At 37.5% G+C, this 27,982-nt stretch overlaps 1 protein-coding gene across 2 annotated transcripts in view; it reads left to right on the forward strand.

The window, feature by feature from the left end:
- The window catches only part of myo1ea (myosin IEa), a 139,968-nt gene that overhangs the window by 32,370 nt on the left and 79,616 nt on the right, over positions 1 to 27,982 (forward strand). For both annotated transcript variants that reach the window (XM_039773727.1, XM_039773729.1), the window contains exons 2-4: positions 17,455 to 17,598; positions 24,135 to 24,224; positions 25,366 to 25,460. In XM_039773727.1, coding sequence (XP_039629661.1) covers positions 17,455 to 17,598; positions 24,135 to 24,224; positions 25,366 to 25,460 — 329 coding nt within the window. The remainder of the gene's footprint in view (positions 1 to 17,454; positions 17,599 to 24,134; positions 24,225 to 25,365; positions 25,461 to 27,982) is intronic.

Consider the following 27,982-nt stretch of genomic DNA (forward strand, 5'->3'; position numbering starts at 1 on the left):
CAGTACCAAATACCGTACTTTTCTACTCTGTATTTTCAGTTGCCTTTCCTTGCCACATTTTTTGACGTTGTTGGATAAAAATCAACCATGGATATTTTTATACTGAAGCTGTTGCTGCTAGAAGCTCTTGCTGCATTCGTACTAGTCAGAAATTATTGCTTTATGCATTAATATTCCTACTCCTCTTGTTTTATTGCAATAGCTGGAATGAAATTTGGAAATAAATACTTGCTGAAACCATTCTTTCCTCAATCTAGACTGATCTTTAAAATGTAAATGGCCTTGGTCACTTGTAACAAAGCTATATCTGACCTTAGTGAACTTTTTGCTGTTCAATTCAGAGTTGAAACCCTTTACATTAATAAAGATTATTCAGCATTGACATTTATCCACTGCTTGGTTTTTACAGTTCAAGTTGCCTAACATAAGCGCGTTTGGACCACTGGAACTCCCCAAAATGTGTCAAACATTGTGAAAGAAATTATGTCAGATATTTGAAAGGTACGTTGGTGAGTGTAATGAGGTCTAGCAGTTAGACTGCAGGTCCAGTTAATATTCTAATTCTGGGCCTTTACACAGGTACAATTTAAAAAAAAAAAGTGATAATCATATAAGATACTTTGAAAACAGCACAACAAAGAGTATTTTATGACCTTTGCACGTTTTGCATATAATTTACAGTTCCTGTTGTGCATTGGGAATGCAACACACGTGAATGTGGGCAAGGACCACAAATGGCTGAAGGACTACATTGTGCAGGAACTCCTTGGTGCCTCCTTTAGTGGGGAAATGCCTTTAGATATGTGGTTTTGTTTTATAGTTGTTGTTTTGGGTTCCCCTCGTATTTTGTCCTATTTGCATTTAATTGTGGTGGATCTCCATCCTGCTCCTTCTTGCTTTCCCAAATAAATGTTACATCCTACATTCCAGAGTCCTGCAAAAAGTGAAAAATTATTTGCAAAATACACAAGACTTCAAGACTGTAATTCCTGCAGAATATTAAATGCTTAAGAACTAAAGTGGATGTATACTTTTCAAAGCTGGATTTCTTTTTTTTATTCACCGTTATATTAATAACCATACAAATAAAAAATAACACTAAATTTTAACCGAAAAAAAAAGTTCAGAGCACTATGCTTTTAAATATGAATACTAAACACTGCCATTCAATAAAAGCACTATTTTCACAATACTGAATTATGGCAGGGCGGCACGGTGGCGCGGTGGTGACGCTGCTGCCTCGCAGTTAGGAGACCCGGGTTCGCTTCCCGGGTCCTCCCTGCGTGGAGTTTGCATGTTCTCCCGTGTCTGCGTGGGTTTCCTCCGGGCGCTCCGGTTTCCTCCCACAATCCAAAGACATGCAGGTTAGGTGGATTGGCGATTCTAAATTGGCCCTGGTGTGTGCTTGGTGTGTGGGTGTGTTTGTGTGTGTCCTGTGGTGGGTTGGCACCCTGCCCAGGATTGGTTCCTGCCTTGTGCCCTGTGTTGGCTGGGATTGGCTCCAGCAGACCCCCGTGACCCTGTATTCGGATTCAGCGGGTTAGAAAATGGATGGATGGATGAATTATGGCAGCGGCATTATTTATTACCAGCAGCATTATTTATTATCTGCTTATTTATTCCCAGCAGGGACTGAGCACATTCTTACAGCAGAAGGAAGGGGAAGATGACTCTAACATATATTACAAATTAGCTTGTTTATACCACTAAGAATCTGAGAGAGTGGCTCAAGGCCATTCAAGGTTTTTGTTGGTTTGACCCTGGATTTGGGTTCATACTCTTGCTGTAAGATGCACGTTTCCCAAGATATTTAGTATGCAAGACTGGTATACACCTTAACCAAAAGGCTTAAATCAGTAATGACTATAAAAGGTGTCTCAACTCTGTATTAATTTATGGACGGAATATTTACACAAGCAAAATATTTCAGTTTTTGATTTGCAGATATCAGCTGACATGTTAATTTTAAGGATAAAATTAGTTATCTTCTTGGCCATGCAAGTTTGCAATAAAAATATAAATTTAAAGCAAGATGTGAAAGTATTATTTTTAATCTAGCACTATTTATAAACTTATAAAGAATCTAGAACTTTTGTAAAGTACAATGTTTTTTGTTAGTTATTGGGGAGGGGGCTATTAAGTTTTATGTTTTATAGTAAATAATTTAAGTTTGCTGGTTGTGTTTTAGATTAAGTTATGGTGGAGTTTTCTTCATGGCTATTATAACTTGAGGAGATGTTTTTCTCCTGTTGCAGTGGGCCAAAGGGGAAATGTTGCCAGGAAACTGAATAGTTGAACGGAACTAGGGACTAATGGCAAGAGAGTTTGCTTTTATTTGTTCACCACAATTCTGTAAGTTGTGAAGGTCAGCAAGGCAGACCCAGTAGAGAGCTGTGCTGCTGTCCTTTGACAAGCAGGTGTGAGCCAGTGTAGCGGTTTGCCTGTTTTAGCCAATTGCTATGCATGTATTGGAAGCTCCAAGTACTGTATATAATTATTAGACCATTTTACCTTTAAATATTTTAACAGAATGGTATGTATTTATGTACTCCTTTCTCTGGTATGACATTTTTAACGCGCTGTGGTTTGTGGTTTTGCCTGCTTTTGTGTATGTGTGTGTGTGTGTCTTGGAAGTGGTTTTGATTTGAATACTCTGCTGTTTCACTTTAGCTACCCTGGTGTTATGAGTTTAAAAAGCACCAGACATAAAGCTTCATGCCCTCCTAGCCAAGCATTTCATCTGTAATGGTTAAGTCCTCACGCTGAGTCCCCACCCATGACCCACTATATAACCCTTTGTTTGCTGCTGTTCCCACTGTAGAATAGAAATAGTAGAATAGTTGAAAAAAATGATTGTATGATACCTGTAAAGAAAATACACATCTTCTTGGTGTTCTGTTGTGGCACATTGTCAAAATGCTACTCAGATTCATAGAAAATAACACCACAATTATTTGGGAGCATTGGAATACTATGATAAATGGATTTTATCTGCTTCACATAACACAGTCTAGAACATCTTTAAAATATTGTTGAATGCCCAGTAGCAGGACGACAGCCATTAGGCCTAAATGATCAGAATTGTGACTTTTTTACTTTGACTATTATAACCAGTTGTGTACTCCCCAAAGGTTTATATTTTTTTAATTGTGTTTACTGAATTTCAATTGCTACCTGACCCTACCTTGGATATACTGTTAATGGAATTTAGATTGTTTTGATTTATTTATGTTATTTTTTGAAATTTCTCAATTTTGCTGTGTGTTTACAAAGCATGCATGCAGCATTTGCATAAACCTAACTCACTTGCGAGTACATTAGGTTGATGAATCTATGTAAGCACACTGAGTCTGCACTCATTGATGAACACTACACAAAAACAAACTGAATTCCAGTTTGTCAGCATAGGGACTCTTAGGAATGGTGAAAAAGGCAGCAGGGAGAGTACTTTCAGAGCAATGCACTGTTGTTCTTTGTTCACTCCTTTCTTTTTGCTTCTGCAGTGGAATTTTTAGTGTATGTAAAGTCATGATGATTTGAAGTGGTTTCTGGTAGCTTAAAGACAGATCACTTTACCCTATTGCTTATCCTTTGTCCAGAAATAACTTGTCTTTAATTCTCCAGTGCTAATACTCACTTAATTAACTACAGATGATTTTATGCTCTTAAAATCTCAGGAAGAAAACCAAAGAAAAATATCTGCATGTTTCCGGATGATGATACAAACGCTGCAAGAATGCGGCTATAAATTGCTGACGCATCAGGGTGAAGACACATTTGTAATGGGATCCTCGTGGTGGTCTTTTTTTTTTTTTTTTTTTAAAACTGGTTATGGATTTCTTTTTTGCTTGTAATTGTAAAAGGCAACGCATTGAAAGTTTTTTATTGGGTAAAAAAGAAAAGTCATGAGGCTTATTGTTTATTGAGTAAGCTAGTTCTGTAATTGTATTCATTGGCATAGTTTCCTATCTGCATGTTGAGCCCAATGCTTAGTCATGTAATGTTAATTAAACGTACTTGACTAACTCTTAAAATTATACCTAGTGAATCAGTTGCTTGTGGAGACAAGTGCTAGTTACTTAGTATGGAGGATTTATGCTGTTGTTGTTATGCCTTACAGTGAAATAAAAAGTATGTGATTTATAGATCTTCTGCTGCAAATGCATAAAAAGTATGCAATGACAATACTGTACATGAAACACAACTAAAAATCAATATCAGTAAGCAATAGCGATGTAAATATCAAGTAATATGCAAATTATCCACTTAAAATTCTCAGTTTCAATTAAAAACTAATGTATATTGGGGAGAGCAAGTAATAATAGGTGAATACAATAAGATAAGGCCGCTTGTGGGTCATTTAACCATTTTAGAGCTAACCTCCTAAAATTAACCTGGGCTTGCAGTTGCATTTGTGTCTGTAAAGAAACTATGATATGGTGAAATACATGGAGTGATTTTTGTCGTCTTAAAATGGCAATTTTGTTGTAACATTTGTTTTGAAAATCAGCTAGAATATCCATCCATCCATCCAGTATCCAACCCACTATATGCTAACTGCAGGGTCACGGGGGTCTGCTGGAGCCAATCCCAGCCAACACAGGACACAAGGCAGGAAACAAACCCCGAGCAGGGCGCCAGCCCACCACAGGGCCAGCTAGAATATACTGAATAAAACAAATGGGAGATAAGGAGAGCTGTGTGGTTTATTTTTTAATAAAATAAGTAACCACAAGTATAGTTTTTGACAGTTCTGTGTAAAGGTTTTATAATTGTGAAATAAAAAAATAAAATGGCATTGACATATACAAATACAATGTAATGCTTTTTATTTATATGTATGTACACTGATGTGCAAAAACATTATGACCACCTGCCCAGTATTCTGTTGCCCTCCCAAAACCCCTGTGTGCCACTTAAGCAGCTCCATCCCACTGAGGTATAGACTCTGCAAGACCTCTAGAGATATCCTGTAATATCTGGTACCAGGACTTTGGCAGTAGATCATCTAACTCCAGTAAGTTGCAAGTCCACCCACTGCTTATTGAACTTGTTATTCTGACATTTTCCACAGATGCTTAATTGGATTGAAATCTGGGAAATTAGGAGCCCACCACAGTGCCTTGAACTCTTCATCATGTTCCTCAAACCATTCCTGAACTATTCGTGCAGTGTGGCATGCCATGTTATCCTGCTGAAATATGCCACTTCCATCAAGGCATACTGTTGCCATGGGATCCTAACAATCCAGTTAGATCTGTGGTGGGACCACTTTACAACTTACAGGAGTTTGCTGTAAAATGCTATTGTATATACAGAGGAACAATAACATATTAGGCAGGTGGTCAAAATTTTTAATTCATCAGTGAGTGTGTGTATATGTATGCACAAGTTTAGTCTTCTTCTAGAAACCTTTACTCTCACTGTGGAATTCAGTATATGGTGAGGTTTAGATTCTACAGGCCTGGCTACAATAAGGTTTGACTGCATTTAGTCAGCTGAGTCGAATTATCAATTAACGTTGGTCAATTGTTTGAGTAACTAAATGATATCTTGTATTGCTGTTACAAAACGGGCAATACATGCATGTGTTGGATAATTTTTTTACTTACATAATTTTATTCAGTCATTTTAGAATGTTTGTTTTTTTTTGTTGTTTAGTTTCCTTCCCTTTATCTAAGATTACATTTTGTGTAAAGATTTGAAGCCATTCATTCTGTAAAATGTACAGCAGAAGATACTAGGCTATGAAGTTCCCAGTGCCCACATTTTGACTTTTATTATCCAATATGCTGCACAACCGTCTGGGCCTAGTAAAGTGATGGCAAATAGTCTTTTGAGAGAAGAAGGTAAAGTTTTTAAAATTAAAATTTTATTTTTAATTTTGTAGCAGGTGAACAGTGTACATCTAGTCAGTTATAAACAGGTGCAACGCTGTGGCTCTCACTTTTAATATGGTGGGATGTCGTAGACTATCCTTACTGATATTTTGAATTGTATTCCCATTAATGTGCTACTTTTCCCCCCATTATCCCCTAATCATGTAAAAAGGCTTTGCTTCAAGCTGTTTATCTTCAAGCAGCACTTTCTAACTTATTTTAAGACTTCATGGTAAAGTCAAAGTTCTTTAATGTTTGAGCTGAGACACCTAGCTCATGTGGTTTCAGTGTTTTTTGTTGCTGCTTCAAAAAGTTAGAGTTCTTGACTCAAATATAAGCCTGGCACAGTGTTTATCAAATATACACATTTTTAAAATGTCTATTCAGTCTTACATATACACAAGAAGAAAATGAAAACTTCTAAGGCTTACAATATATTTTGGTGCATTTAGGGACAGATGTGATTTATATACCTGGTGGGAGTTACCTTTGAACTGGAGAGGCTCTGGTTTATTGGAAAGTGTATGAGCAGGTTAGAAGATTTGTTTTGATATCTATCTATATCTATAGAAAGTGAGAGAGACAGACAGACAGACTGCGGTGGGTTGGCACCCTGCCTTGTGCCCTGGGATTGGCTCCAGCAGACCCCTGTGTTCGGATTCAGCGGGTTGGAAAATGGATGGATGGATAGATCTGTATGTATACAGTGCATCCGGAAATTATTCACAGCGCATAACTTTTTCCACATTTTGTTATGTTACAGCCTTATTCCAAAATGGATTAAATTCATTTTTTTCCTCAGAATTCTACACACAACACTCCATAATGACAACGTGGAAAAAAATTACTTGAGGTTTTTGCAAATTTATTAAAATAAAAAAAAAACTGAGAAATCACATGTACATAAGTATTCACAGCCTTTGCTCAATACTCGATGCACCTTTGGCAGCAATTACAGCGTCAAGTCTTTTTGAATATGATGCCAAAAGCTTGGCACACCTATCCTTGGCCAGTTTCGCCCATTCCTCTTTGCAGCACCGCTCAAGCTCCATCAGGTTGGATGGGAAGCGTCGGTGCACAGCCATTTTAAGATCTCTCCAGAGATGTTCAATCGGATTCAAGTCTGGGCTCCGGCTGGGCCACTCAGCCACTCCTTTGATATCTTGGCTGTGTGCTTAGGGTCGTTGTCCTGCTGAAAGATGAACCGTCGCTCCAGTCTGAGATCAAGAGCGCTCTGTAGCAGGTTTTCATCCAGGATGTCTCTGTACAGGGTGAGCCGTTTATATGGATACACCTTAATAAAATGGGAATGGTTGGTGATATTAACTTCCTGTTTGTGGCACATTAGTAGGGGAAAACTTTTCAAGATGGGTGGTGACCATGGTCGCCATTTTGAAGTCGGCCATTTTGGATCCAACTTTTGTTTTTCAATAGGAAGAGGGTCATGTGACACATCAAACTTATTGGGAATTTCACAAGAAAAACAATGGTGTGCTTGGTTTTAACGTAACTTTATTCTTTCATGAGTTATTTACAAGTTTCTCTTTGTTTACAGCCATTGACATGTCGCAGAGGTTAACACGTGGGGAGCGGATAGAAATTGTGTTGATGTCTGGTGAACGCAGTAACCAGGTCATTGCAGCAGATTTCAATGCAAGACACCCTACGAGACCACCCATCTCCCATGCTACAGTTAGCAAACTGCTTGCTAAGTTTCGTGAAACTGGTTCAGTGTTGGATTTGCCAAAATGTGGATGCATGAAAACTGTCACTAATGAAGAAACATCAGTGGCTGTCCTAGCTTCATTCAGCAAGAGCCCACAGCGTAGCACTCGCCGCATGTCACTGGAGAGTGGCATTAATCGAACATCCCTTCGGCGGATATTAGCTACTCACAAATGGCACCCTTACAAACTCCAGCTACTGCAGCATCTCAACGAGGATGACCCAGATTGGCACACTGAATTTGCAGAATGGGCAAAACAAAAATTGGAACAGGACCCTCAGTTTACGCAGAAGATTTTGTTCAGTGATGAGGCAAACTTTTATGTGAATGGTGAAGTTAACAAACAAAACCACCGCTATTGGTCTGACACTAACCCACATTGGAGGAACAAAAAAAATGATGGTATGGTGTGGTATATGGGGTACAAAGATAGTGGGGCCATTCTTCATCAGTGGAAACCTCAAGGCCACTGGATATGCGAAATTGATGATGTGTTTCCCTCTTTATGCACTGAAGCTGGCACGTTCCCTGAGTTTTTCCAGCAAGATGGTGCACCACCACATTATGGGTGTCAGGTCCGAGCATTCCTAGATGAACAGTTTCCTGGAAAGTGGATTGGTTGTCGTGGGCCAGTTGAATAGCCCCAAGGTCTCCGATCTGACCCCTTAGACTTTTATCTTTGGGGTCATCTGAAGGCAATTGTCTATGCTGTGAAGATACGAGATGTGCAGCACCTGAAACTACGGATACTGGAAGCCTGTGCTAGCATTTCTCCTGCGGTGTTGCTATCAGTGTGTGAAGAGTGGGAGAAGAGGGTTGCATTGACAATCCAACACAATGGGCAGCACATTGAACACATTTTATAAGTGGTCAGAAACTTGTAAATAACTCATGAAAGAATAAAGTTACGTTAAAACCAAGCACACCATTGTTTTTCTTGTGAAATTCCCAATAAGTTTGATGTGTCACATGACCCTCTTCCTATTGAAAAAAAAAGTTGGATCCAAAATGGCCGACTTCAAATGGCCACCATGGTCACCACCCATCTTGAAAAGTTTTCCCCCTCACATATACTAATGTGCCACAAACAGGAAGTTAATATCACCAACCATTCCCATTTTATTAAGGTGTATCCATATAAATGGCCCACCCTGTACATTGCTGCAGTCATCTTTCCCTTTATCCTGACTAGTCTCCCAGTTCCTGCCACTGAAAACCATCTCCACAGCATGATGCTGCCACCACCTTGCTTCACTGTAGGGATGGTATTGGCCTGGTGATGAGCGGTGCCTGGTTTCATCCAAATGTGACACCTGGCATTCACAGTAAAGAGTTCAATCTTTGTCTCATCAGACCAGAGAATTTTGTTTCTTATGGTCTGAGAGTCCTTCAGGTGCCTTTTGGCAAACTCCAGACGGGCTGCCATGTGCCTTTTACTAAGGAGTGGCTTCCGTCTGGCCGTTCTACCATACAGGCCTGATTGGTGGATTGCTGCAGAGATGGTTGTCCTTCCGGAAGATTCTCCTCTCTCCACAGAGGACCTCTGGAGCTCTGACAGAGTGACTATTGGGTTCGTGGTCACCTCCCTGACTAAGGCCCTTCTTCCCCGATCGCTCAGTTTAGATGGTTGGCTAGCTCTAGGAAAAGTCCTGGTGGTTTCGAACTTCTTCCACTTATGGATGATGGAGGCCACTGTGCTCATTGGGACCTTCAAAGCAGCAGAAATTTGTCTGTAACCTTCCCCAGATTTGTGCCTCAAGACAATCCTGTCTCGGAGGTCTACAGACCATTCCTTTGACTTCATGCTTGGTTTGTGGTCTGATATGAACTGTCAACTGTGGGACCTTCTATAGACAGGTGTGTGCCTTTCCAAATCCTGTCCAATGAACTGAATTTACCAAAGGTGAACTCCAATTAAGCTGCAGAAACATCTCAAGGATGATCAGGGGAAACAGGATGCACCTGAGCTCAATTTTGAGCTTCATGGCAAAGGCTGTGAATACTTATGTACAAGTGCTTTTTCAATTTTTTTATTTTTAATAAATTTGCAAAAACCTCAAGTAAACTTTTTTCACGTTGTCATTATGGGGTGTTGTGTGTAGAATTCTGAGGAAAAAAATGAATTTAATCCATTTTGGAATAAGGCTGTAACATAACAAAATGTGGAAAAAGTGATATGCTGTGACTACCTTCCGGATGCACTGTATATGTGTGTGTGTGTGTGTGTATATATATATATATATACACACACACACACACAGTGGTGTGAAAAACTATTTGCCCCCTTCCTGATTTCTTATTCTTTTGCATGTTTGTCACACAAAATGTTTCTGATCATCAAACACATTTAACCATTAGTCAAATATAACACAAGTAAACACAAAATGCAGTTTTTAAATGATGGTTTTATTATTTAGGAAAAAAAAATCCAAACCTACATGGCCCTGTGTGAAAAAGTAATTGCCCCCTTGTTAAAAAAATAACCTAACTTTTCAATTTCCGTAGCCACCCCCAGGCCTGATTACTGCCACACCTGTTTCAATCAAGAAATCACTTAAATAGGAGCTGCCTGACACAGAGAAGTAGACCAAAAGCACCTCAAAAGCTAGACATCATGCCAAGATCCAAAGAAATTCAGGAACAAATGAGAACAGAAGTAATTGAGATCTATCAGTCTGGTAAAGGTTATAAAGCCATTTCTAAAGCTTTGGGACTCCAGCGAACCACAGTGAGAGCCATTATCCACAAATGGCAAAAACATGGAACAGTGGTGAACCTTCCCAGGAGTGGCCGGCCGACCAAAATTACCCCAAAAGCGCAGAGACGACTCATCCGAGAGGTCACAAAAGACCCCAGGACAACGTCTAAAGAACTGCAGGCCTCACTTGCCTCAATTAAGGTCAGTGTTCACGACTCCACCATAAGAAAAGACTGGGCAAAACGGCCTGCATGGCAGATTTCCAAGACGCAAACCACTGTTAAGCAAAAAGAACATTAGGGCTTGTCTCAGTTTTGCTAAGAAACATCTCAATGATTGCCAAGACTTTTGGGGAAAATACCTTGTGGACTGATGAGACAAAAGTTTAACTTTTTGGAGGGCAAATGTCCCGTTACATCTGGCGTAAAAGGAACACAGCATTTCAGAAAAAGAACATCATACCAACAGTAAAATATGGTGGTGGTGGTGTGATGGTCTGGGGTGGTTTTGCTGCTTCAGGACCTGGAAGGCTTGCTGTGATATATGGAACCATGAATTCTACTGTCTACCAAAAAATCCTGAAGGAGAATGTCCGGCCATCTGTTCGTCAACTCAAGCTGAAGCGATCTTGGGTGCTGCAACAGGACAATGACCCAAAACACACCAGCAAATCCACCTCTGAATGGCTGAAGAAAAGCAAAATGAAGACTTTGGAGTGGCCTAGTCAAAGTCCTGACCTGAATCCAATTGACATGCTATGGCATGACCTTAAAATGGCGGTTCATGCTAGAAAACCCTCAAATAAAGCTGAATTACAACAATTCTGCAAAGATGAGTGGGCCAAAATTCCTCCAGAGCGCTGTAAAAGACTCGTTGCAAGTTATCGCAAACGCTTGATTGCAGTTATTGCTGCTAAGGGTGGCCCAACCAGTTATTAGGTTCAGGGGGCAATTACTTTTTCACACAGGGCCATGTAGGTTTGGATTTTTCTCCCTAAATAATAAAACCATCATTTAAAAACTGCATTTTGTGTTTACTTGTGTTATATTTGACTAATGGTTAAATGTGTTTGATGATCAGAAACATTTTGTGTGACAAACATGCAAAAGAATAAATCAGGAAGGGGGCAAATAGTTTTTCACACCACTGTGTGTGTGTGTAAAATATATATATTTATTTATACTATATATATATATATATATATATATATATATATATATATATATATATATATATATATATACACACACACAGTATAAAAGGACCTGGAGAGGGACAGTACCTCTCTTGGACCACAAGAGGGCAGCTACCCTAGTCTGCATTGGGGCCACAGGATCAGAGCTTGGAATTTCAACCCTGTTAGACACCCAGATGATTACAGAACCATGGACTGCAGCACCTGGAAGTGCTGCCAAAAGTGAATCCAGGCACACCTGGAGTGCTTCCGGGGCAGTATAAAAGAGGCCGCTTAACTCCATTAGTCGAGCCGAGGTTGGGTGGAAGAGGACAAAAGAAGTGTGAAAGAGTGAGGGCGGCAGTAAAAGAGAGAAAGTGAGAGAGACTGTTTTGAGCATTGTGTGGTGCTGTACATTACAGAAGACTAATAAAAGTGTGTGTTTTTGGACATCTGCTGTCTGTCTGTGTGTATTTTGGGGGCTGAACGTCCTATCTATCTATCCATCCATCCATCCGCCAACCCTCTATATCCTAACTACAGGGTCACGGGGGTTTCGAGCCAATCCCAGCCAACACAAGGCGCAAGGAAGAAACACACCCCTCCTATGGCGTGACCTGAAGAGGAGAGGACCTAGGGCCCTAGATGATCTGGAGAGATTCTCTGCTTCAGCTGCCTGCTCTATATTCTACCATCCTTATAGGATGTTCCTCAGTGCTATCTTAAAGGCAAAAGGAGTTTGTAGAAAGTATTTAATAATCGTGGCACGTGTGGTTTTGTTAAAAATAATTTCTTGATGACAAATTGTTTTTTCCTCAGTTAAATGTTTCTCTCAATGCTTTCAGTGACAGGCTAAGGTAATTCACCAAAAGGTGATTTAACACCCTTTTTATTGATCTTTCCCATAGTTGCCAGTAATTGTGGAGGGAACTGTATATTTGTATATATAGTATACTGTGTGTGTGTGTGTAAATAATATAGTAAGGTTACAGCATGCTGGCATGATTATTTTTTGTAACAGGCAGCACTCCATTAATGAATGTGCTGTGATTGAGTTAATAACATACAGGAGTTGTTTCTGAAAGCACAGCCAAACCACAAAGTGTTGGCTAGAACATGAAACGGCTAGGGAGGGATGCTTGCCTTCAGCACTTGAATGTATTCGGCAATTTGATATAAATCTTTTTAGTAGCGTTTTCAGAAGAGTGAAAGGGAAGCAGATGCTGTTGGTCTATCTAGTAAATAACAAATCCGTCATGTTTGTGCATCTTGCACACTTTTCTTGCAATTGAGTTTTCTTAAATTGCAAGTTCTTGTGTTTTAATTTGGCTTTTATTACTTGCTATTACGGGTGAGTTTAAAATGTATGAAATGGAAAACAATAGTTTGCTTACTAGAAATTTTAAGGAATAGTAGCTTTCTTCAATGAGTGGAGCAGTTAGTGTTTCTAAAGCAAGAGTCAGTTGAACTCTTCTGTGAATAACCTCATGCGAGGCTGCAAAAGGATGGATATTGGCTGTAGTTTGCAGATATACAGTATTTAAATAAATTTTAAAAACCCGACTGTTAGAGTAAGTGACACAAAACATTAAGAAGCAATTCCAGTACCAGAACAAAACAATGATTTGTAATGTTGTTTTAAGACGGAACCAAAGCTCTGAACAAAAATGTAACAGTAGACCGTGAAGAAGTTCCGATGTGTGGTTTTTTGTTTTTTTTTTTTTTTCCCTAACTATACTGCAGGAAGCAAGTTTTTTCTTATGTGTCCGTGTTTTGTGTTTGTTGTTGGATTTTTTTTTTTTTTTGCGCAAGTAATACTCATCCGTTTCTTCTGATGTCATTTTGTTCTTCCCAGCTGGTGCATCTCTGTGATTGTTTTAGCCAGTTGTTTTTAACCTTCTTTTGCCTAATAAGTACACCTTTTCAGACCCTCCCAAATAAGCTGTAGCCCCGAAAAGTAGAAAATTAATATGTTTTGACTTTCAAAAAGCAGCACATTCCATTAAAATAAATAAATACTCAGGAGGAAGAGTTAATGTGCAGACACAGACGTGAGAAAGCAGATTTTGTCAATTTTTAAGTGAAAATTAAAACACAGTCTGTTACAAAGTGTTTATGTTAACTAGTCTTGTAATCTGGAAGGCAATGATTTAACCCGGACTTCTGCCTACTAATTGATTTGGGTTTCCTAAAGACCAGCTACAGGTAATTGTGCCTATTCACTATTGGCCTCGTGCAATTGCAAATAGTTGCTACCACAGTGCAGTCCACAAAACAGCATTGAAATGCCTTCTAAAAGTTTTTGAAGAAAAAAAATAATTAAAGTTGTTTCCTCTGCCCTGGGTATGGCTGTTCAGTCTCCATATATGGACATGGAATTTGAATGAGCAAGTGATAGCATTAGAATTCAACCACTGGAAATTGCTTAAACTGAAGGATTAAAAATGGATGTTGTGTGTCACTAAACTTGAAAAGAAAGAAGACTGCAATGATTTTATTTTTTAATCAACTTTGTTTTGTTAGGGGCCAAAAATGTAGGGGAGAGCACATCTGTGAGATCCTAGTAAGACATACTGAATAGGAATTTTAATTTCATACAAATTATTTTCATTCTTTCCATTTGATCTTTTTACATTTTACTGTAAATGAGATTTTTTTTATATATTATACTTTGTGAGTTAAACTTCTTTTTTGACTGTGTGACCATTGATTGTATTAGTGAAATGAGAGATTTTAGCTTACACCAACTGGTTTGAAGTTTACTTTGCCTTAATCTGATCAACCATGACTAGACTTTGAAGTTAGCTTGTCTTCTTTTAAATGTTCACCAGTAAAAAAAAAAATTGGTTTTGTGGCATAGTAGGAATTGTTGCTGCCTCACAATCCAAGTATTTTGTTCCTGAGTAGACCCATCCTTTCATGTTGATGGGAACAATGTTAATTAACCCAGTGTATGTGTCCCCGTTACTCACTGGCTTAATTGCTTTCTTGTGCATATTTTTGTGGAATGAGTTCTGGTTCCTTTTGGACCTTACCTGTAAAGAAATTTCCTCCAGTTTAGTAATCCTGTAAGGAAATTCCACTTATCAATAATTTGTTATATTGATACAAAGGTTTTTGAAATGAGTTGTTCTTCACAGTTATAGCATGAAGTCATTTGCCCATATATCAACAACATTTATTTATATAGCACATGTTTATATAAAAGATGTAGCTCATAGTGCTTTACAGGATGAAGAAAGAGAAAAAAGACTAAATATAAAAATAAAATTAGGCTATACTAATTAACATAGAATAAAAGTAAGGTCAAATGGTCAGGGAGGACAGAAAAAACAAAAAAAAAAAAAAACTCCAGACGGCGAAACAAAAACAACAAAATCTGCAGGGGTTCCAAGCCAGGAGACCACCCTGCCCTCACTAGGCATTCTACCTAACATAAATGATCTCAATCAGTCCTCGTGGTTTTCAGGCTTCACATGGAAGAATTTAATGATGATGGTCATGTGGACCATGATAATGATAACTAAATGTATATACAGAATATGAGGGTTAAACTAAAGTGAAGCTATGAGAAAGCCGTGTTAAAATAATGAGTTTTTAGCAGTTTTTTAAAGTGCTCCACCATATTAGCCTAGCAAATTTCTATCGGTAAGCTTTTTACTAAATTAGGCTAAATGTAATCTTCAAATAAAAAAGTCTCCAGAAAAGTGGTTCACAGTTTGTGCCAGTAAGACATTTGTCCAAATACTAAACAAAAGCCTTAAACCTTACTGCACTTTAAAAATGAGAACTACTATGTAGTAGTATTTTACATCTTTCAAATTGTCCTTATATTAAATAAATTCTAATAGGCAGTTTTGAGTTTTGGTGTACACTGTACTTTAAAAAAAAAAAATCTTTGTTTATGTACTCCATAATATTAAATGTCATTAATACCATCTACAAAAGTTACTCCGCACATTTGTTACCTACTATATATGACTCTGAATACACAAGGAGAAGTTAAATTAACAGGCTGAGGATTAGAGAATAAAGAGAACTGTACTGGAGTGACAGTATGGAAAATGTAGAGTCTGTCGCTGGTTCAGGGGGAATGGCAGTAACTATGAAGGAAAATCTAATAGCCACTGAAAACTAATGCTCGTGGTATAGGCTCTAGGGAGTGGGACCTTTACTGCAAAATATGGAGAAAACTGGGGCCAACATCATTTTTTTTTGTTGCAGTGCCATGATTTGTCCTACTGGCAAATGTCTGGCCATCATCAGATATGACGTTCCAAAGACCATATTGTGATTTCTTTTGGGCTGGACAGACCAACTGGGCTCAGCATTTTTTTCTTTCTTTTTTTTTTTTTTTTAAATAAATGTCATTACTAATCTTGTGTTGCTACCAGCTTTACCTGCCATTTTACTTGTCACAATATCTCCTGAAACTCAATTAGACAACATTTTGGAAGAAAATACTCTCATGCCAGCGACCTTTACAATTAAATTTCCAGACAAGGAAAGTCCATTTCCTACAATTGTGTCAGATTAATTATACAAATGTGTAAACTAACTGTTAAAGATGCCATCTTTTTTGTATTGGTAGGAGGCATAGCCAGATTTGTGTATGGGCTTACTTGGGCTGTGACCCAGACCCCCACAGGATACAAGGGCTCCAAAATAAAGCAAGATATAAATGAATATTTATTTGTTTTTCAAAGAATTATTTCTGCCGCCAGACTGGCAAATCAAGTCCACTGAACCCTTTCTCTTTAGCCCTGAAATCTCGGTCATCTGAGATTAATCATCTTCAGTGACCAGTAGTTAGTGACAGAAGGTGGCTGTTGAATACAGACTGTCAAAGTGTAAAGTGCGTGAAGAAAAAAGCAATTTGTGACAATAGTGACAGACAATAATATTACTATGGATTTCAGAAATAGTATAGTGACTGCATTTTTCTGCTTTTTCATTTGCCAGTTTGAAGTGGTCTGACCCATGGTAGCTTACATTTATAATATTGTCAGTTTAAAATATTAATAGTTTTCTAGTTAATTACTTTAGTTTCCATAATTTCATGCCAGAAAGAGGCATTGCTTGTTTGCTTATAATTTCTGGTATCTTTTATTATCTCCTTTCCTGTACCACAGGTGGGCAGATTCAGTCCTGGAGGTCCGCAAGTCGTTGCAGGTTTTTGTACCAACCCAGTTGCTTAATTAAAAAACAATCATTGTCATTTATTTTAATTTCATGACTTATTAGTGCTTTAACTCTGCCATGTCAAGTCATTCTCATATCCTAGATTTTTTTTCCTTTCTAAGTATATCATCCAAATGATTTGAATTTCAAAACAGACAAGTTATTCTCAGTGCTTAACTTTTTTTCTCTTCATTTTCCTTCCAAGTATTTAATTAAACCCAATAGTGCATGATAAATACACACAGCAGTAAATGGTAACAAGCTAAATGGAGAAATGCTGGTTTCTTTTGTCATTTGCATCTTATTGCTAATAAGGAGCAATTAAAAACCAAGACTACAGCTGTTTAAGACTAAAATAAGCAATAAGTGTTCAAAATCTTAACGAGCGAGACGACTAAAGTGAAGCAGAAGTGTTACTTGAGCAATAAGGGCTTCTTATTAAGCAACAGGGTTGGAACAAAAATCTGCAGCCACTGTGGCCCTCCAGGCCTGAATCTGCGCACCCCTGTGGGGAGACTCTATCAGGCACAGCTTCCATCTAAAACATTAGCACAGGTTTCTTAGTCTTTTTACCTTCAGCCTCAAATGTGTCTATTTCGAAGTCCTCAAATTTGGAGCTGGTTTTTGTTTTTACTTAAATCATTTTATCTACTGCATCTTTTATACAAGCACAAATTAAGTATTTATTATTTCCCTGTTTCTTGTGCATTTCAATCCTTTTTTTAATTGACAATACTACATACCTTAATTAGCTGTTTCTTAGATTTGCTCTAAACATTCTCCTCTTGTATTACAGGGTAGTCGAGGGCACTATCGATACCACTGGCAGAGCCACAATGTCAAGCAGAGTGGAGTGGATGACATGGTCCTTTTGTCCAAGATCACAGAAGACTCCATTGTAGAAAACCTGAAAAAGCGATACATGGATGACTACATATTTGTATCCTTTCTGTGTTTGTGTTGTTCCAGACATAATCATGCATTGTTAAATTACATTGCCTGAAAATTAGAATTTTGTGACAGTCCATTCAAGAAATCTTACAGCTGGATAAAAGCCATCATTTTTGTCACTTGGTGCCAATAGAATTATTTTTATTTATTTATTTATTTTAGCTGGTCCTTTTTTATCCAAAGCTCCTTATGTATTCAAAATAAATGTTTTTCTTATACATATTTATTTTTATGTTTGAACCACAAAAGGTTACGTGGCTTCCATGGAAAAGGAAAGGGGGTTATGGATGGAAACTGAACTTTGTACTTCAGCTTTTGGTTCAAAACTTTGGTTCACACTGGAAAAAAGAACATCATTCTTTTTAGAGTGGATGAGCTGAGGAAATAGCCATGTTAATATTAATACAATTTAGTGGAACCTGTGATGCTGGAGCTATCTAAACTGTCCAGCAACACCTTTATTTTTTTCCTTCCTCTGTCAGTCCACTTTGCTGTCACAGAATGCAGTCCTAGAAATGCAGGAGGTGGCTGTTCATCTAAGCACAGACTTTTTACATGTCTTCCTGAGCACCTGCCTCTACAGTGGTGAGCGTGGCACCACATCAGAATAGAAGATATATCTAGTGTAGGTCAGTTTGTGAAAGAATAACATCACTTCCAGTTTGTCAAAAGTTAAGTTGCCAATTGTAGCCTGAATATTATAATAGGATACCTTTCAAATGAAAAAAAAAATATTTTGTGGTTTTAACAAGGATAGATGGTGCAGTGTTTTTATTTTTTTAAATCTGCTATTAAGGGCACCATCCATCTTTGTCTAGAGGTGCGCCCAAGGAAAGGATAGGTGGACAGTTTAGTGTGGTCAGGACTTCCCCACTAGAGGGTAGTTACCCTATTAGATACAGCTGGGTTATAGGAACTAGTTGTCCCAAAGAGCTCCACACACTAGTTTGAGTCAGCTGTAATTGAGTCTTGTATGCTTAATAGGCCATAGAAAGAGCATCTATGTAGCAGGGTGGTTAGTAGCACAGATGAAAACAAACATTGGGACGTCATTCTGAAAACTATATAATGTAAACTGAAAATACATACCCCAAACAAAAAAAAATATTGAAAGTAATTGACAATGTTACACTGTCAATTGTGTCTTTTAGATTACCTTAGTAGTTAAAGGTATGTGTTACAACTCGCATTCAAGTCCTCCCGCAGATAAGTTGGGGCTTGATTTTACTGTGCAATTTCCTGTATTTTATAATGTCGGTTGTATAAGTTGAAGGTTGAAAACTCACACTATTGGTCCAAGAGATGACGATATGCTAATGCCCACCTGCGAGAGTAAGCACGGAGCACTTTGCCCTTTTTCTCTATGTATTGTGCCTACTTGACCACACTGTAAGACCTGACCTGTTCCGAAGCGAAGTTTGCACAGTTTTGTGTTTTTTGTATCTCACACTCTTTATCGTAAGAGCATTATATGCGATGGAGTGTTTGATGAGAAGAAAATATGACGTTGGTTTTAAATTAAAAGTCGTTGAAGTGGTGAAAGAAATTGGTAACTGTGCTGCTGCAACAAAATTTGGTGTGTCTGAGAAACTGGTGTGAGATTAGAGGAAGCCAGAAGATGTATAAAAAAAAAAAATGTGTCACATTTTTGAATGGCTGTATAAATCAGGGTCAGATTTTATTTGATTTTTAGGGTTTTAAGACCCGACTTATATGCGAGTATATACTGTAGTTTCTTCTTTTAACTAAGACTATTCTTTAACAAGGTTGTTTTATGAAAACATGACTTTTATTCTGCTACATCCCAAATTGTTACTACTGTTTATTTTATCTTCCTTAGATGATCAATAAATCTTATGTGGAATTTGGAGATAATTCGCCCCCCCCCCCCCTTAACTCTCAATGTATTGTTTCAGATTTTCTGCCAAATATTTTATCTGAACCACCTTTTCACACAAACAGTAACAACCCATAATTTGTGAGCTGCTGATTTACTTGTCTTCCAGGCCTGCATTGGGCAATCAAGTTTTAAAGTTTAAACTTTTTTTTCAAAACTAACTGAAAGGAAAGTATAGTGGTAGGTGAAATAACAGAAACATCTAACCATATATTAATAAATAATGACTTAATAGGGAGTAGTTCTACCCTTTGATTTCAGAACAACTTCAGTCCTTCTTGTAATACTGTCATACAAGACCTTAAGTTTTTGTGGTGAGATATTACACCGTTCCCAAAGAAGAAAGCATTCTAGTTCTTTGATGAATGAATGAGGTGAAAACCTACTTTTTACTCTGTGCTTCAAATCCTCCCTTAAACATTCATTGGTGTTTAGATCTGGAAGGTAACTAAGTTTATCCTAGGTTTCATGAGAATATTCTTCAGTTCATCATTGTGCTTGGGACATTATTATTCTGGAATCGGGCAACATCACAAGGGAATATTGTTTGCACCACAGACTGCTAAACAATCCTGCAGAACAATCATCAGACCTAGTATCTCCCATAGCTGCCCATACATTAGCGATTGCCCATCATGCTTAATAGGCATAGTGTGTTGAAGGTATAGTTTGGATTTATCTAAGTCAAACCCATTTTAATCTATAGTTTGTCGAAATTTGACATATACTGACGTAATTTTCTGGACTGTTCCCCTTGACAGGGTAAATAGTTTTGGCCTCTTTAGAACTGTATTAATTGCCTGATATTTGCTTTGAAAACTCTTATCAAACTAACTGTCAGATCTCTGACACATACTGCTAATTGGCAGTCGATCGATTATGACTCATTCTTACAGCTTCCATTGTAATTATAAGTTATTTAGTTCAGAGTTAATTAATCTGCATGTGAAAAAGAGCTTATTTTGCCCACTTCAGTAATTAACTTTAATAAAACCAAGAGTAGGGCAAAAACTTCCTTGTACTCAAAGGAGTAACTTGTGGTGGTTTCATATTTTTCAACCTGTTTAAGCTTTGTGACAGTACTCTTAATGTACAACTTTGAGGAAAACATCTGTGCAAATTGTATTTTTTTTTTTTTACAGTGTGTTTCTCAGTAAACCACAGGTGAGATTTTTAGTAATATTTGACATATGGTGTTTCTCTGGTGGGGTATATACAGTATCTTATTTAGAGGCTTACTGTAAGGGTGTAATACTGCATGTGTGATCTAGTGTTCCCAATAAGTGTATTTTTTTTATAAAAGACACTACCAGAATGTGAAAGAAAGTTTAACATCCTTTTTGTTGTACTTCCATTATCTAACATTGCAGAAAGAAAATAACATTTGTGTCAACAGTTTGCACCCTTGGGCCAAAAAAATGTTTAGGTTACAAAGTTTATAAGAGTAACAGTAACTTTTTTCATATATGGAATAAGGACTGTATTTTTGCCTGAATGGAATGGGTGAATAGTTAAGAAAGCAGTCCCCAATGATTAATTCTGTGCTCTTTAGCTGTAATACTGACTCTTAGTCCTAGTAAATCAATCGCCCAGTTGTTAGCGGAGTATGACGCAGTGTACCGTGTTACATGCTGGTGATTACTTTAGCATTTCTTGAATGTAGGCTTTATGTGGGAATGAAAAGTTGGCCTCCTGCCAGCTAATGTCAGACATACAGCCTGTTTTGATAAATAGAAAACCAACACATTGGCGCTGAAAACTGGGGCTATGCCATAGCAGCCCCTAAATTTCAGGTGATGGGAATTTTAGGACCTTTGTCTTCCATAGACTTGCTTTGTTTGGAGGATATTGCAGGTATTTATAACACAGTGTTTTGCTAGAGTGCCTGTTCAAATCTAAAACAGTTTAATTTTGGCAGAACAAACTTTGAGTGGATGTTGCAAAGCCTAAATGTGAAATTGTGATAAGATTTTAAATGTGGAGACAGTTTTTATGAGATATGGGGCAGATTTAAGTGTTTTACATATAATGCAGAACTCTAGGGGGTTAAAAAAGGATTTAAAAATGCTGCTGAATAAACCAAATGACAAATGACTCCATAGCTAACCATAGGACACAGTAGAGAATAAGATAAAAACAATACGTATTGGAAAAAGAGAAAAAAACATTTGGAGAGAAATATTGCAGAATAGATGAAAGACCCAAAGAGATTTTTTTTTTAGAAATTTTATTAGTAGAAGAACAGTCAAGGAGAAGATGAAGATTTTTAGGAATGGTAAAGGTGAGCTAGAATACACAGATGGTGAAAGGGCAAAGGGGATGCCCACGTAACACCAGGCTGCAGCAGATAGATGGTCATTTTCCAGGGGGTGGGACTGGACAGTCTCTGCTCTGGGATGATGCCTGCCAAGTTGCCGAGCTATTTTATCATTTGGTGGGTTGCTACACGCTGTACCAGTGCATGCTCCCCAACCTGACCTGACATGGCAAACGCTTTGAATTTGGATTTTGTAAATGTTTATATGTGCGAAGAAGTCTATAACCTCCCAAAGGTAACCAGGATTACTAAAGGAGTACTTGGTGATTTGGAAAAATTCAGACAAAGAAGCACTGCTAAGATTATGTAGGTTGAAAAATCTAAGAAATCGCCAGGACCTAGGTACCTTTTATTGTTGAGGGCTTAAAAACATTAGCACATATATAAACCCTTGACACAGATTTTTATTTATTTTATTTTATTTTAATTTCTGCTCACTAAAGTAGTTTCTAAAGACTAGAAATTTGCAGATGTTATCCTGTTACATAAAAAGGCTAATTCAAGTAACTATTGGCCAGTAAGCTTAATATGCATCACAGGTAAATTAATGGGCATAATTGTTAAGGGAAAGATAGAGTGGCTCATGTCTAGAGCAAGTTTATTGCTATTAATGTTGCACTAATAATGCTGGATTCTTTCAAGAAGCAACACAATTGTATGATAAGAGAAATACATACTATACATATTATTTATCGGGAATTTCCAAAGGCTTTTGATAAAGTACCACAGGAAAGTTTTTAATTAATGATCACAATAAAACCAGCATGAATTCAAGGCACAGTGTGTAAGTGGGTGCAAAGTTGGTTGAAATGCAGAAACAAAGGGTTGTGGTAAACATTTTTTTTTTTTTTAAATTAGGTGATGGTAAATGTGATGCTCCTCAGGTGTCACTGCTGGGGCCAATGTTCTTTTTACATATACATAAAAGGTCTGGATAAGAATGTAATCGGTAACCTTGTTAAATCTGCAAATAATACCAAACTACATGGAAGGGCATATAATATAGAATCAGCTATATTGTTACAGTGGGGCTTGAACAGTATACTGGCTTGGGCAGATTTGTGGCAGATTAAATTTATTGTAATTAAATATTAATATTGGAAGTAGAAATGTTAGATTTGAATACACAGTGGGAGGTCCAAAACAAGTACACCTTAAAAGAACAACTTGGGAATCGTAGTGGACTCGTATTTACATCGAGTAAGTACAGAAGTAATCAAGAAGGATAAGGGGATGTTAGATTATATGAGTATATTGCAATGTGCGGAGTACAAGACAAGGGAGTTTGTGCTTAAGATGTAAAACACATTAGTGAGGTCTCACCTATAGTTTTTGGTCTCCATATTACAAAAAAGACGGCAGCACTAAAGAAAGTTCAGAGTTGAATGACTAGGCTGATTCTGGGACTGAAGCTATGAGGAGAAATTGGAAGGATGTGAACCTTTCCAGTTCAAGCAAACAAAGATTAAGAGGGGAGGTGATATGACTGAAGTCTTTTAAATTACAATGTGATTTAGTTACAGTAGATCTCGGCTGTTACTTTAAAATTAATTTTTTAAGAAGAATACAGGGAAACATTTGGAAACTTAAGAGCAGATTCCTCGTAAATGTGGGAAACTTTTAGTTTTACTCAATAAACCGTAGACACATGGAATAAATTACCAAGTAGTGTGGAAGAGAATAGGGCTTTCGTGACCTTCAGATCTTGACTGGGTGATTTATTTATTTATTTTTATTTTTTTGGAGAATCTAGGTGAATAGAGTGGATGAACTTGTTGGAAAGTATTGCCTGTTGTCATCACAATTGTTCTAATGTTCAAGTGTTCAAATGCAATCATTTAATGGCAGATTTTATGTACTTTGCCCTGATTTTGACACAGACATGGTACAGATGCTTCTCTGAAAGAGTACAAATGTTTAGGAGGAGTTTAAAAGCCTGACCACAGTATCTGTATAATGCAGGTAGATTTGCCCAATTTTACAGTGCAGACATAACAAAGCAATTGTGAAGTGTACTAGAATAGAATTCACTGTTGAAAAGTGTTACATAAAACTTTTTGTTTTTTAGTCATGCCTCCTTTGGTTTGTTACTCTACGTGAATTACAGAGTCTAACACAGTAGGGGAGTTTCTTTGGTTAAAAATTCAGCTCCACTACTGATCTGTGTTCTAGAGTAAATCACTTTAGCTGCCATTGTTTACATTGCAAAAATAATGAAACTGATTAGTGATTTTCTGTGTTTAGTCTAGTAATTATCCTTGCATTATCTTTTTTTTTAAATGTTAGAATTTCCTTAATATCTGTTGCATAGACATACATTGGACCAGTGCTCATCTCTGTTAATCCCTTTAAACAGATGCCATATTTTAGTGAAAAAGAAGTGGAAATGTACCAGGGAGCAGTAAGTATTGTTTTAAACATGGATTTTTCCTGTATCTACCAGTAATTCTTAGTTGCTCAAAAATACCTTTTGATTGTTTGCTGGCACATTATTATGATTAATCAGAAGTAGCCAGCTGCATGTAGAGTATTCATGTAACTCACATTTTATTAAACTAATATTGCTTTAAATATGGCCAGAAACCTAACATTACAAAATGACTTGACCAGCCATGACCTTTCTCTTTATTACCAATCGGTGAGTGTAAACTTACTTCATGAATGACACACATACTGGAATGCCTACCTTGTCTTTTTTGTGGAAAAAAAAAAATTCTGTACTTTTAGGTGGAAAAATGTGTGATTGTATTACCTAAGAGAGACACACACAGTCATCTTACAGGTTTCAGCCATAGCAGTTCTGCAGAGTTTTCATCAGTACTTTATTTGGCCGTCCCACAGTTGAGAATGTTTTTTTTTTTTTTTTTTTCTTTTCTTACCACCAAACATTGTGTTGTAGGTCTGTTTCCGTGTTTGAGTTAGTGTAGGGTAACAGAATGCATTTTCCATTTAGTCTTTACTGTTGAACAGGTAAACAGGTCTATAATTTTTCTGCTAATGAGTATAATAAGACTTGAGTATTAAAAGGTTTCCAGATTCAGCAATTGACAGATTTGATTGGTTGTTTTGAATTGTGTTTCACAATTTTACACATTACTGAGAGTGTCAAGAAACTGGTACCTTAAAAAAAAGTTAGTTTGACCTTTTGTGAGGCAATGGTCTTCTTGGAAATTACACATTTTTTTCCAGGCTAGCTTTCTAACACATTTTTTCAGTGTTTTCTTGATACTGGACTGGAGTAATAAGATTTTATTAGCTGACATGTTCTAATTTCATCCTAAATGCTGTTTCTAAATTGTGCATCCAAAGAGTGAATGTTTCAAGGTTAAAAAGATCTGAAATAGTTTCACTCCACTTTTGTCCCCCACTTCTGTATCTTGTTTATCAGATAATTATAAACGAGAAAAATGCAATCATTTTATAACCATAATAAAAGTACAGGGTGAGCAGGGGTATCCTAAGTTTGTTAACTTTTTTAGTTTTGCTTTACACGTTAAAGTTTACATCTTCTTATTGCTACTTTTTATGTTTGAATTTTACAGGCGCCATATGAGAATCCACCTCATATTTATGCCCTTGCTGACCATATGTATCGAAACATGGTGATAGATCGTGAAAATCAATGTGTCATTATCAGGTAAATCTCTGTGAATGCAATTTATAGTAAACTGTCACTGGGGGCAAGCATTAGTGCAATGGTAAATAATGTTAATGTGCATTACCTTTTTGCACATATTGCAATTTGCATGATTAATTTTTAGAGTAATGCCAGTTTATCATGAGGGCCCTATTAAATTAACAAATCTATAGAAGCTTAATGTTGTATACTATATTGAAGGGCTTTATTTATTCAACAATAAATTGTGGAATATTATCTAAATAAATAAGGTGTATTCCAATTCACAATATTGGACATGGACTACAGACTAGAGTTCTTGATTTTATTTTTGATATTTTAACTGTGTTAAAAAATGGTTCTTGTTTATATTTGCTGGAAATACAATCTGTGATATTGTGTATGATAGTTACCACCATTGTAGCATTGGGACTTTTTACAAATAATCCAACCCCTGCTTTTTCAAGATATATTCCAAGACACAAGTTATAAGAAAAGACTGAAAGATTAAGATCATACCGAATAAATGTTGTATTTATTTTTTTAATCATCCATTTTTATTCTTTCATCTAAGTCAGCGATTCTTAACCTTATTTGAGTGACGGACTCCTTTAAGAATCTGATGAAGGCTATGGACCCCCTTCCCCAGAAATATTCACATAAACACAACTTTGCATGAAATTAATATAATGTACTTTATTTATCAAGATTTGATTGTCTCATACATATGACGTGCACAAAGTATTAATTAAACTTTAAAGTAAACAATCTAAAAAACACTTCTTTTTCATGGAAAAAGAAATGGCCACTCATAATTATGAAATATAATCATCTTGTGCAAATTAAAACAGATCTACTACTACTACTACATTTTCTACTACCATTACTACTACATCTACTCTAAATCAACAGTACCAGGTTGTATAGTAAATATAAATATTAATTTTTATCTAATTCTCATGGACCAAAAGTTAACAATCTCTGATCTGTCTCTTCTGGTTTGTGTCACAAAAAACCAAAACATATCCCCTCTCCAAATGGGGAGTAAGAAAGGAATGTTTTTGGAGCTGTTGTGCAAGTAAGACACCTATGGCGCATGCAGGAAGGAGCCACGGCCACCAACTCCAAGACCATTGGATATGACGACATCTCGCAGAGCCACGCCCACCAACTCGGACGCAACGACACAGATAAACCGGCGTCATTTATATTCGTCTGTCGTAGAGGCTACATGCACCTCCGAGCCTCGTTGACAGTTCATAGAGGCATGTTTCTCGCGGCGGTGAATTGCCATGTGCAGCGTGTAAAACAGTTTGCGAGGGATATCCCATGGGATCCTTAAAACAATCCTTTACAACTGAGGTTAAAACACAATGAAGTAAGCAGTCTGAGTTTTCGGTTACGACGCACGACCACATGCACCATAGTAAACTGTTTTACACGCTACATACAGCGATAAACATGCATCTTCTTCACTCACGGATAATTATATGTTGCTCTCTCCAGAGTTCCATCTTTTCATTCACTTTATGTTGTATCCTCAAACCCTCCCTTTTTAGACAACTGTGTCTTTCCAGTAGTTTTCAGCCATCAATAAATAATTATGTGGGGTTCACTATTGTGTTGTATTTTGCTCACTCCAGAGTTCCATCTTTTCATTCACTTACTGTTGTATTCTCACACCAACCCGTTTTAGACAACCGTGTCTTTCCAGAAGTGTATAGCATTCAATAAATAATTATGCATGAGATTGAGTGTGTGTCTACCCGGCACAGAGAGGCGTGGGTAAGCCGTTGAACCCCATTCGGGCTGCAAACCGTGGAATTCCCACTAAGTGCGACTCATACGCTCCCACTCATTACGTCCCTACCCTTTGTACACACCCCCCTCGCTACTACCGTGGTCGGGTGTCTTGGTGGATTATATATAGAAAAGCAGCCAAAACCGCACAGAGCAATGAAAAGTCTACGTAATTCACAGGTGCATCTGGACTGTGTTAAGATGACAACGACTCCAGTGACGAGTTGGAGGTGGGCACATGAGCGGGCAGTGCATACTGAACGAGAAATCAGCAGACTGGCATGACGGAGGGAGCGGAATAGACGTCCTTCTCCTCTCTTCCTGGAGCGCCATGTACCCCCATCCCTCTGTCTGGCAGGAGAAGGCACAATGGCGGTCCGCCAGTTTTCAGTCACGGACGATTGTAACAATGCACGGAACGAACCAACACACAATGTTGCTTTTCTTGCTGATTTATTACATTACCGATTTTTCAAATGTTAATTTTCTCCCTGTGCTTAAAAATCTTTAAAAAACGGCCTGATTATGCGGCGTATGGTACACCGCGGGTTTACTAGTAATACAAATTTCATTATTGTGGCCAAAAGGATGACCTGAGCTGTGCGGCAGCAGTGCCAACCACTGCACCACCGTGCCTCACTGAGATCAAAGAAAAAAGAATGCAGTCAGAGACACACAATCATATATTTAAGCAAAACAAAGTGGAAATGCCGGAATCTTAGTCAAAAGTCAGAAAAAATATG

The sequence above is a fragment of the Polypterus senegalus genome, chromosome 12, assembly GCF_016835505.1.
Source record: "Polypterus senegalus isolate Bchr_013 chromosome 12, ASM1683550v1, whole genome shotgun sequence".
NCBI classification, from domain to species: Eukaryota; Metazoa; Chordata; class Cladistia; order Polypteriformes; family Polypteridae; genus Polypterus; species Polypterus senegalus.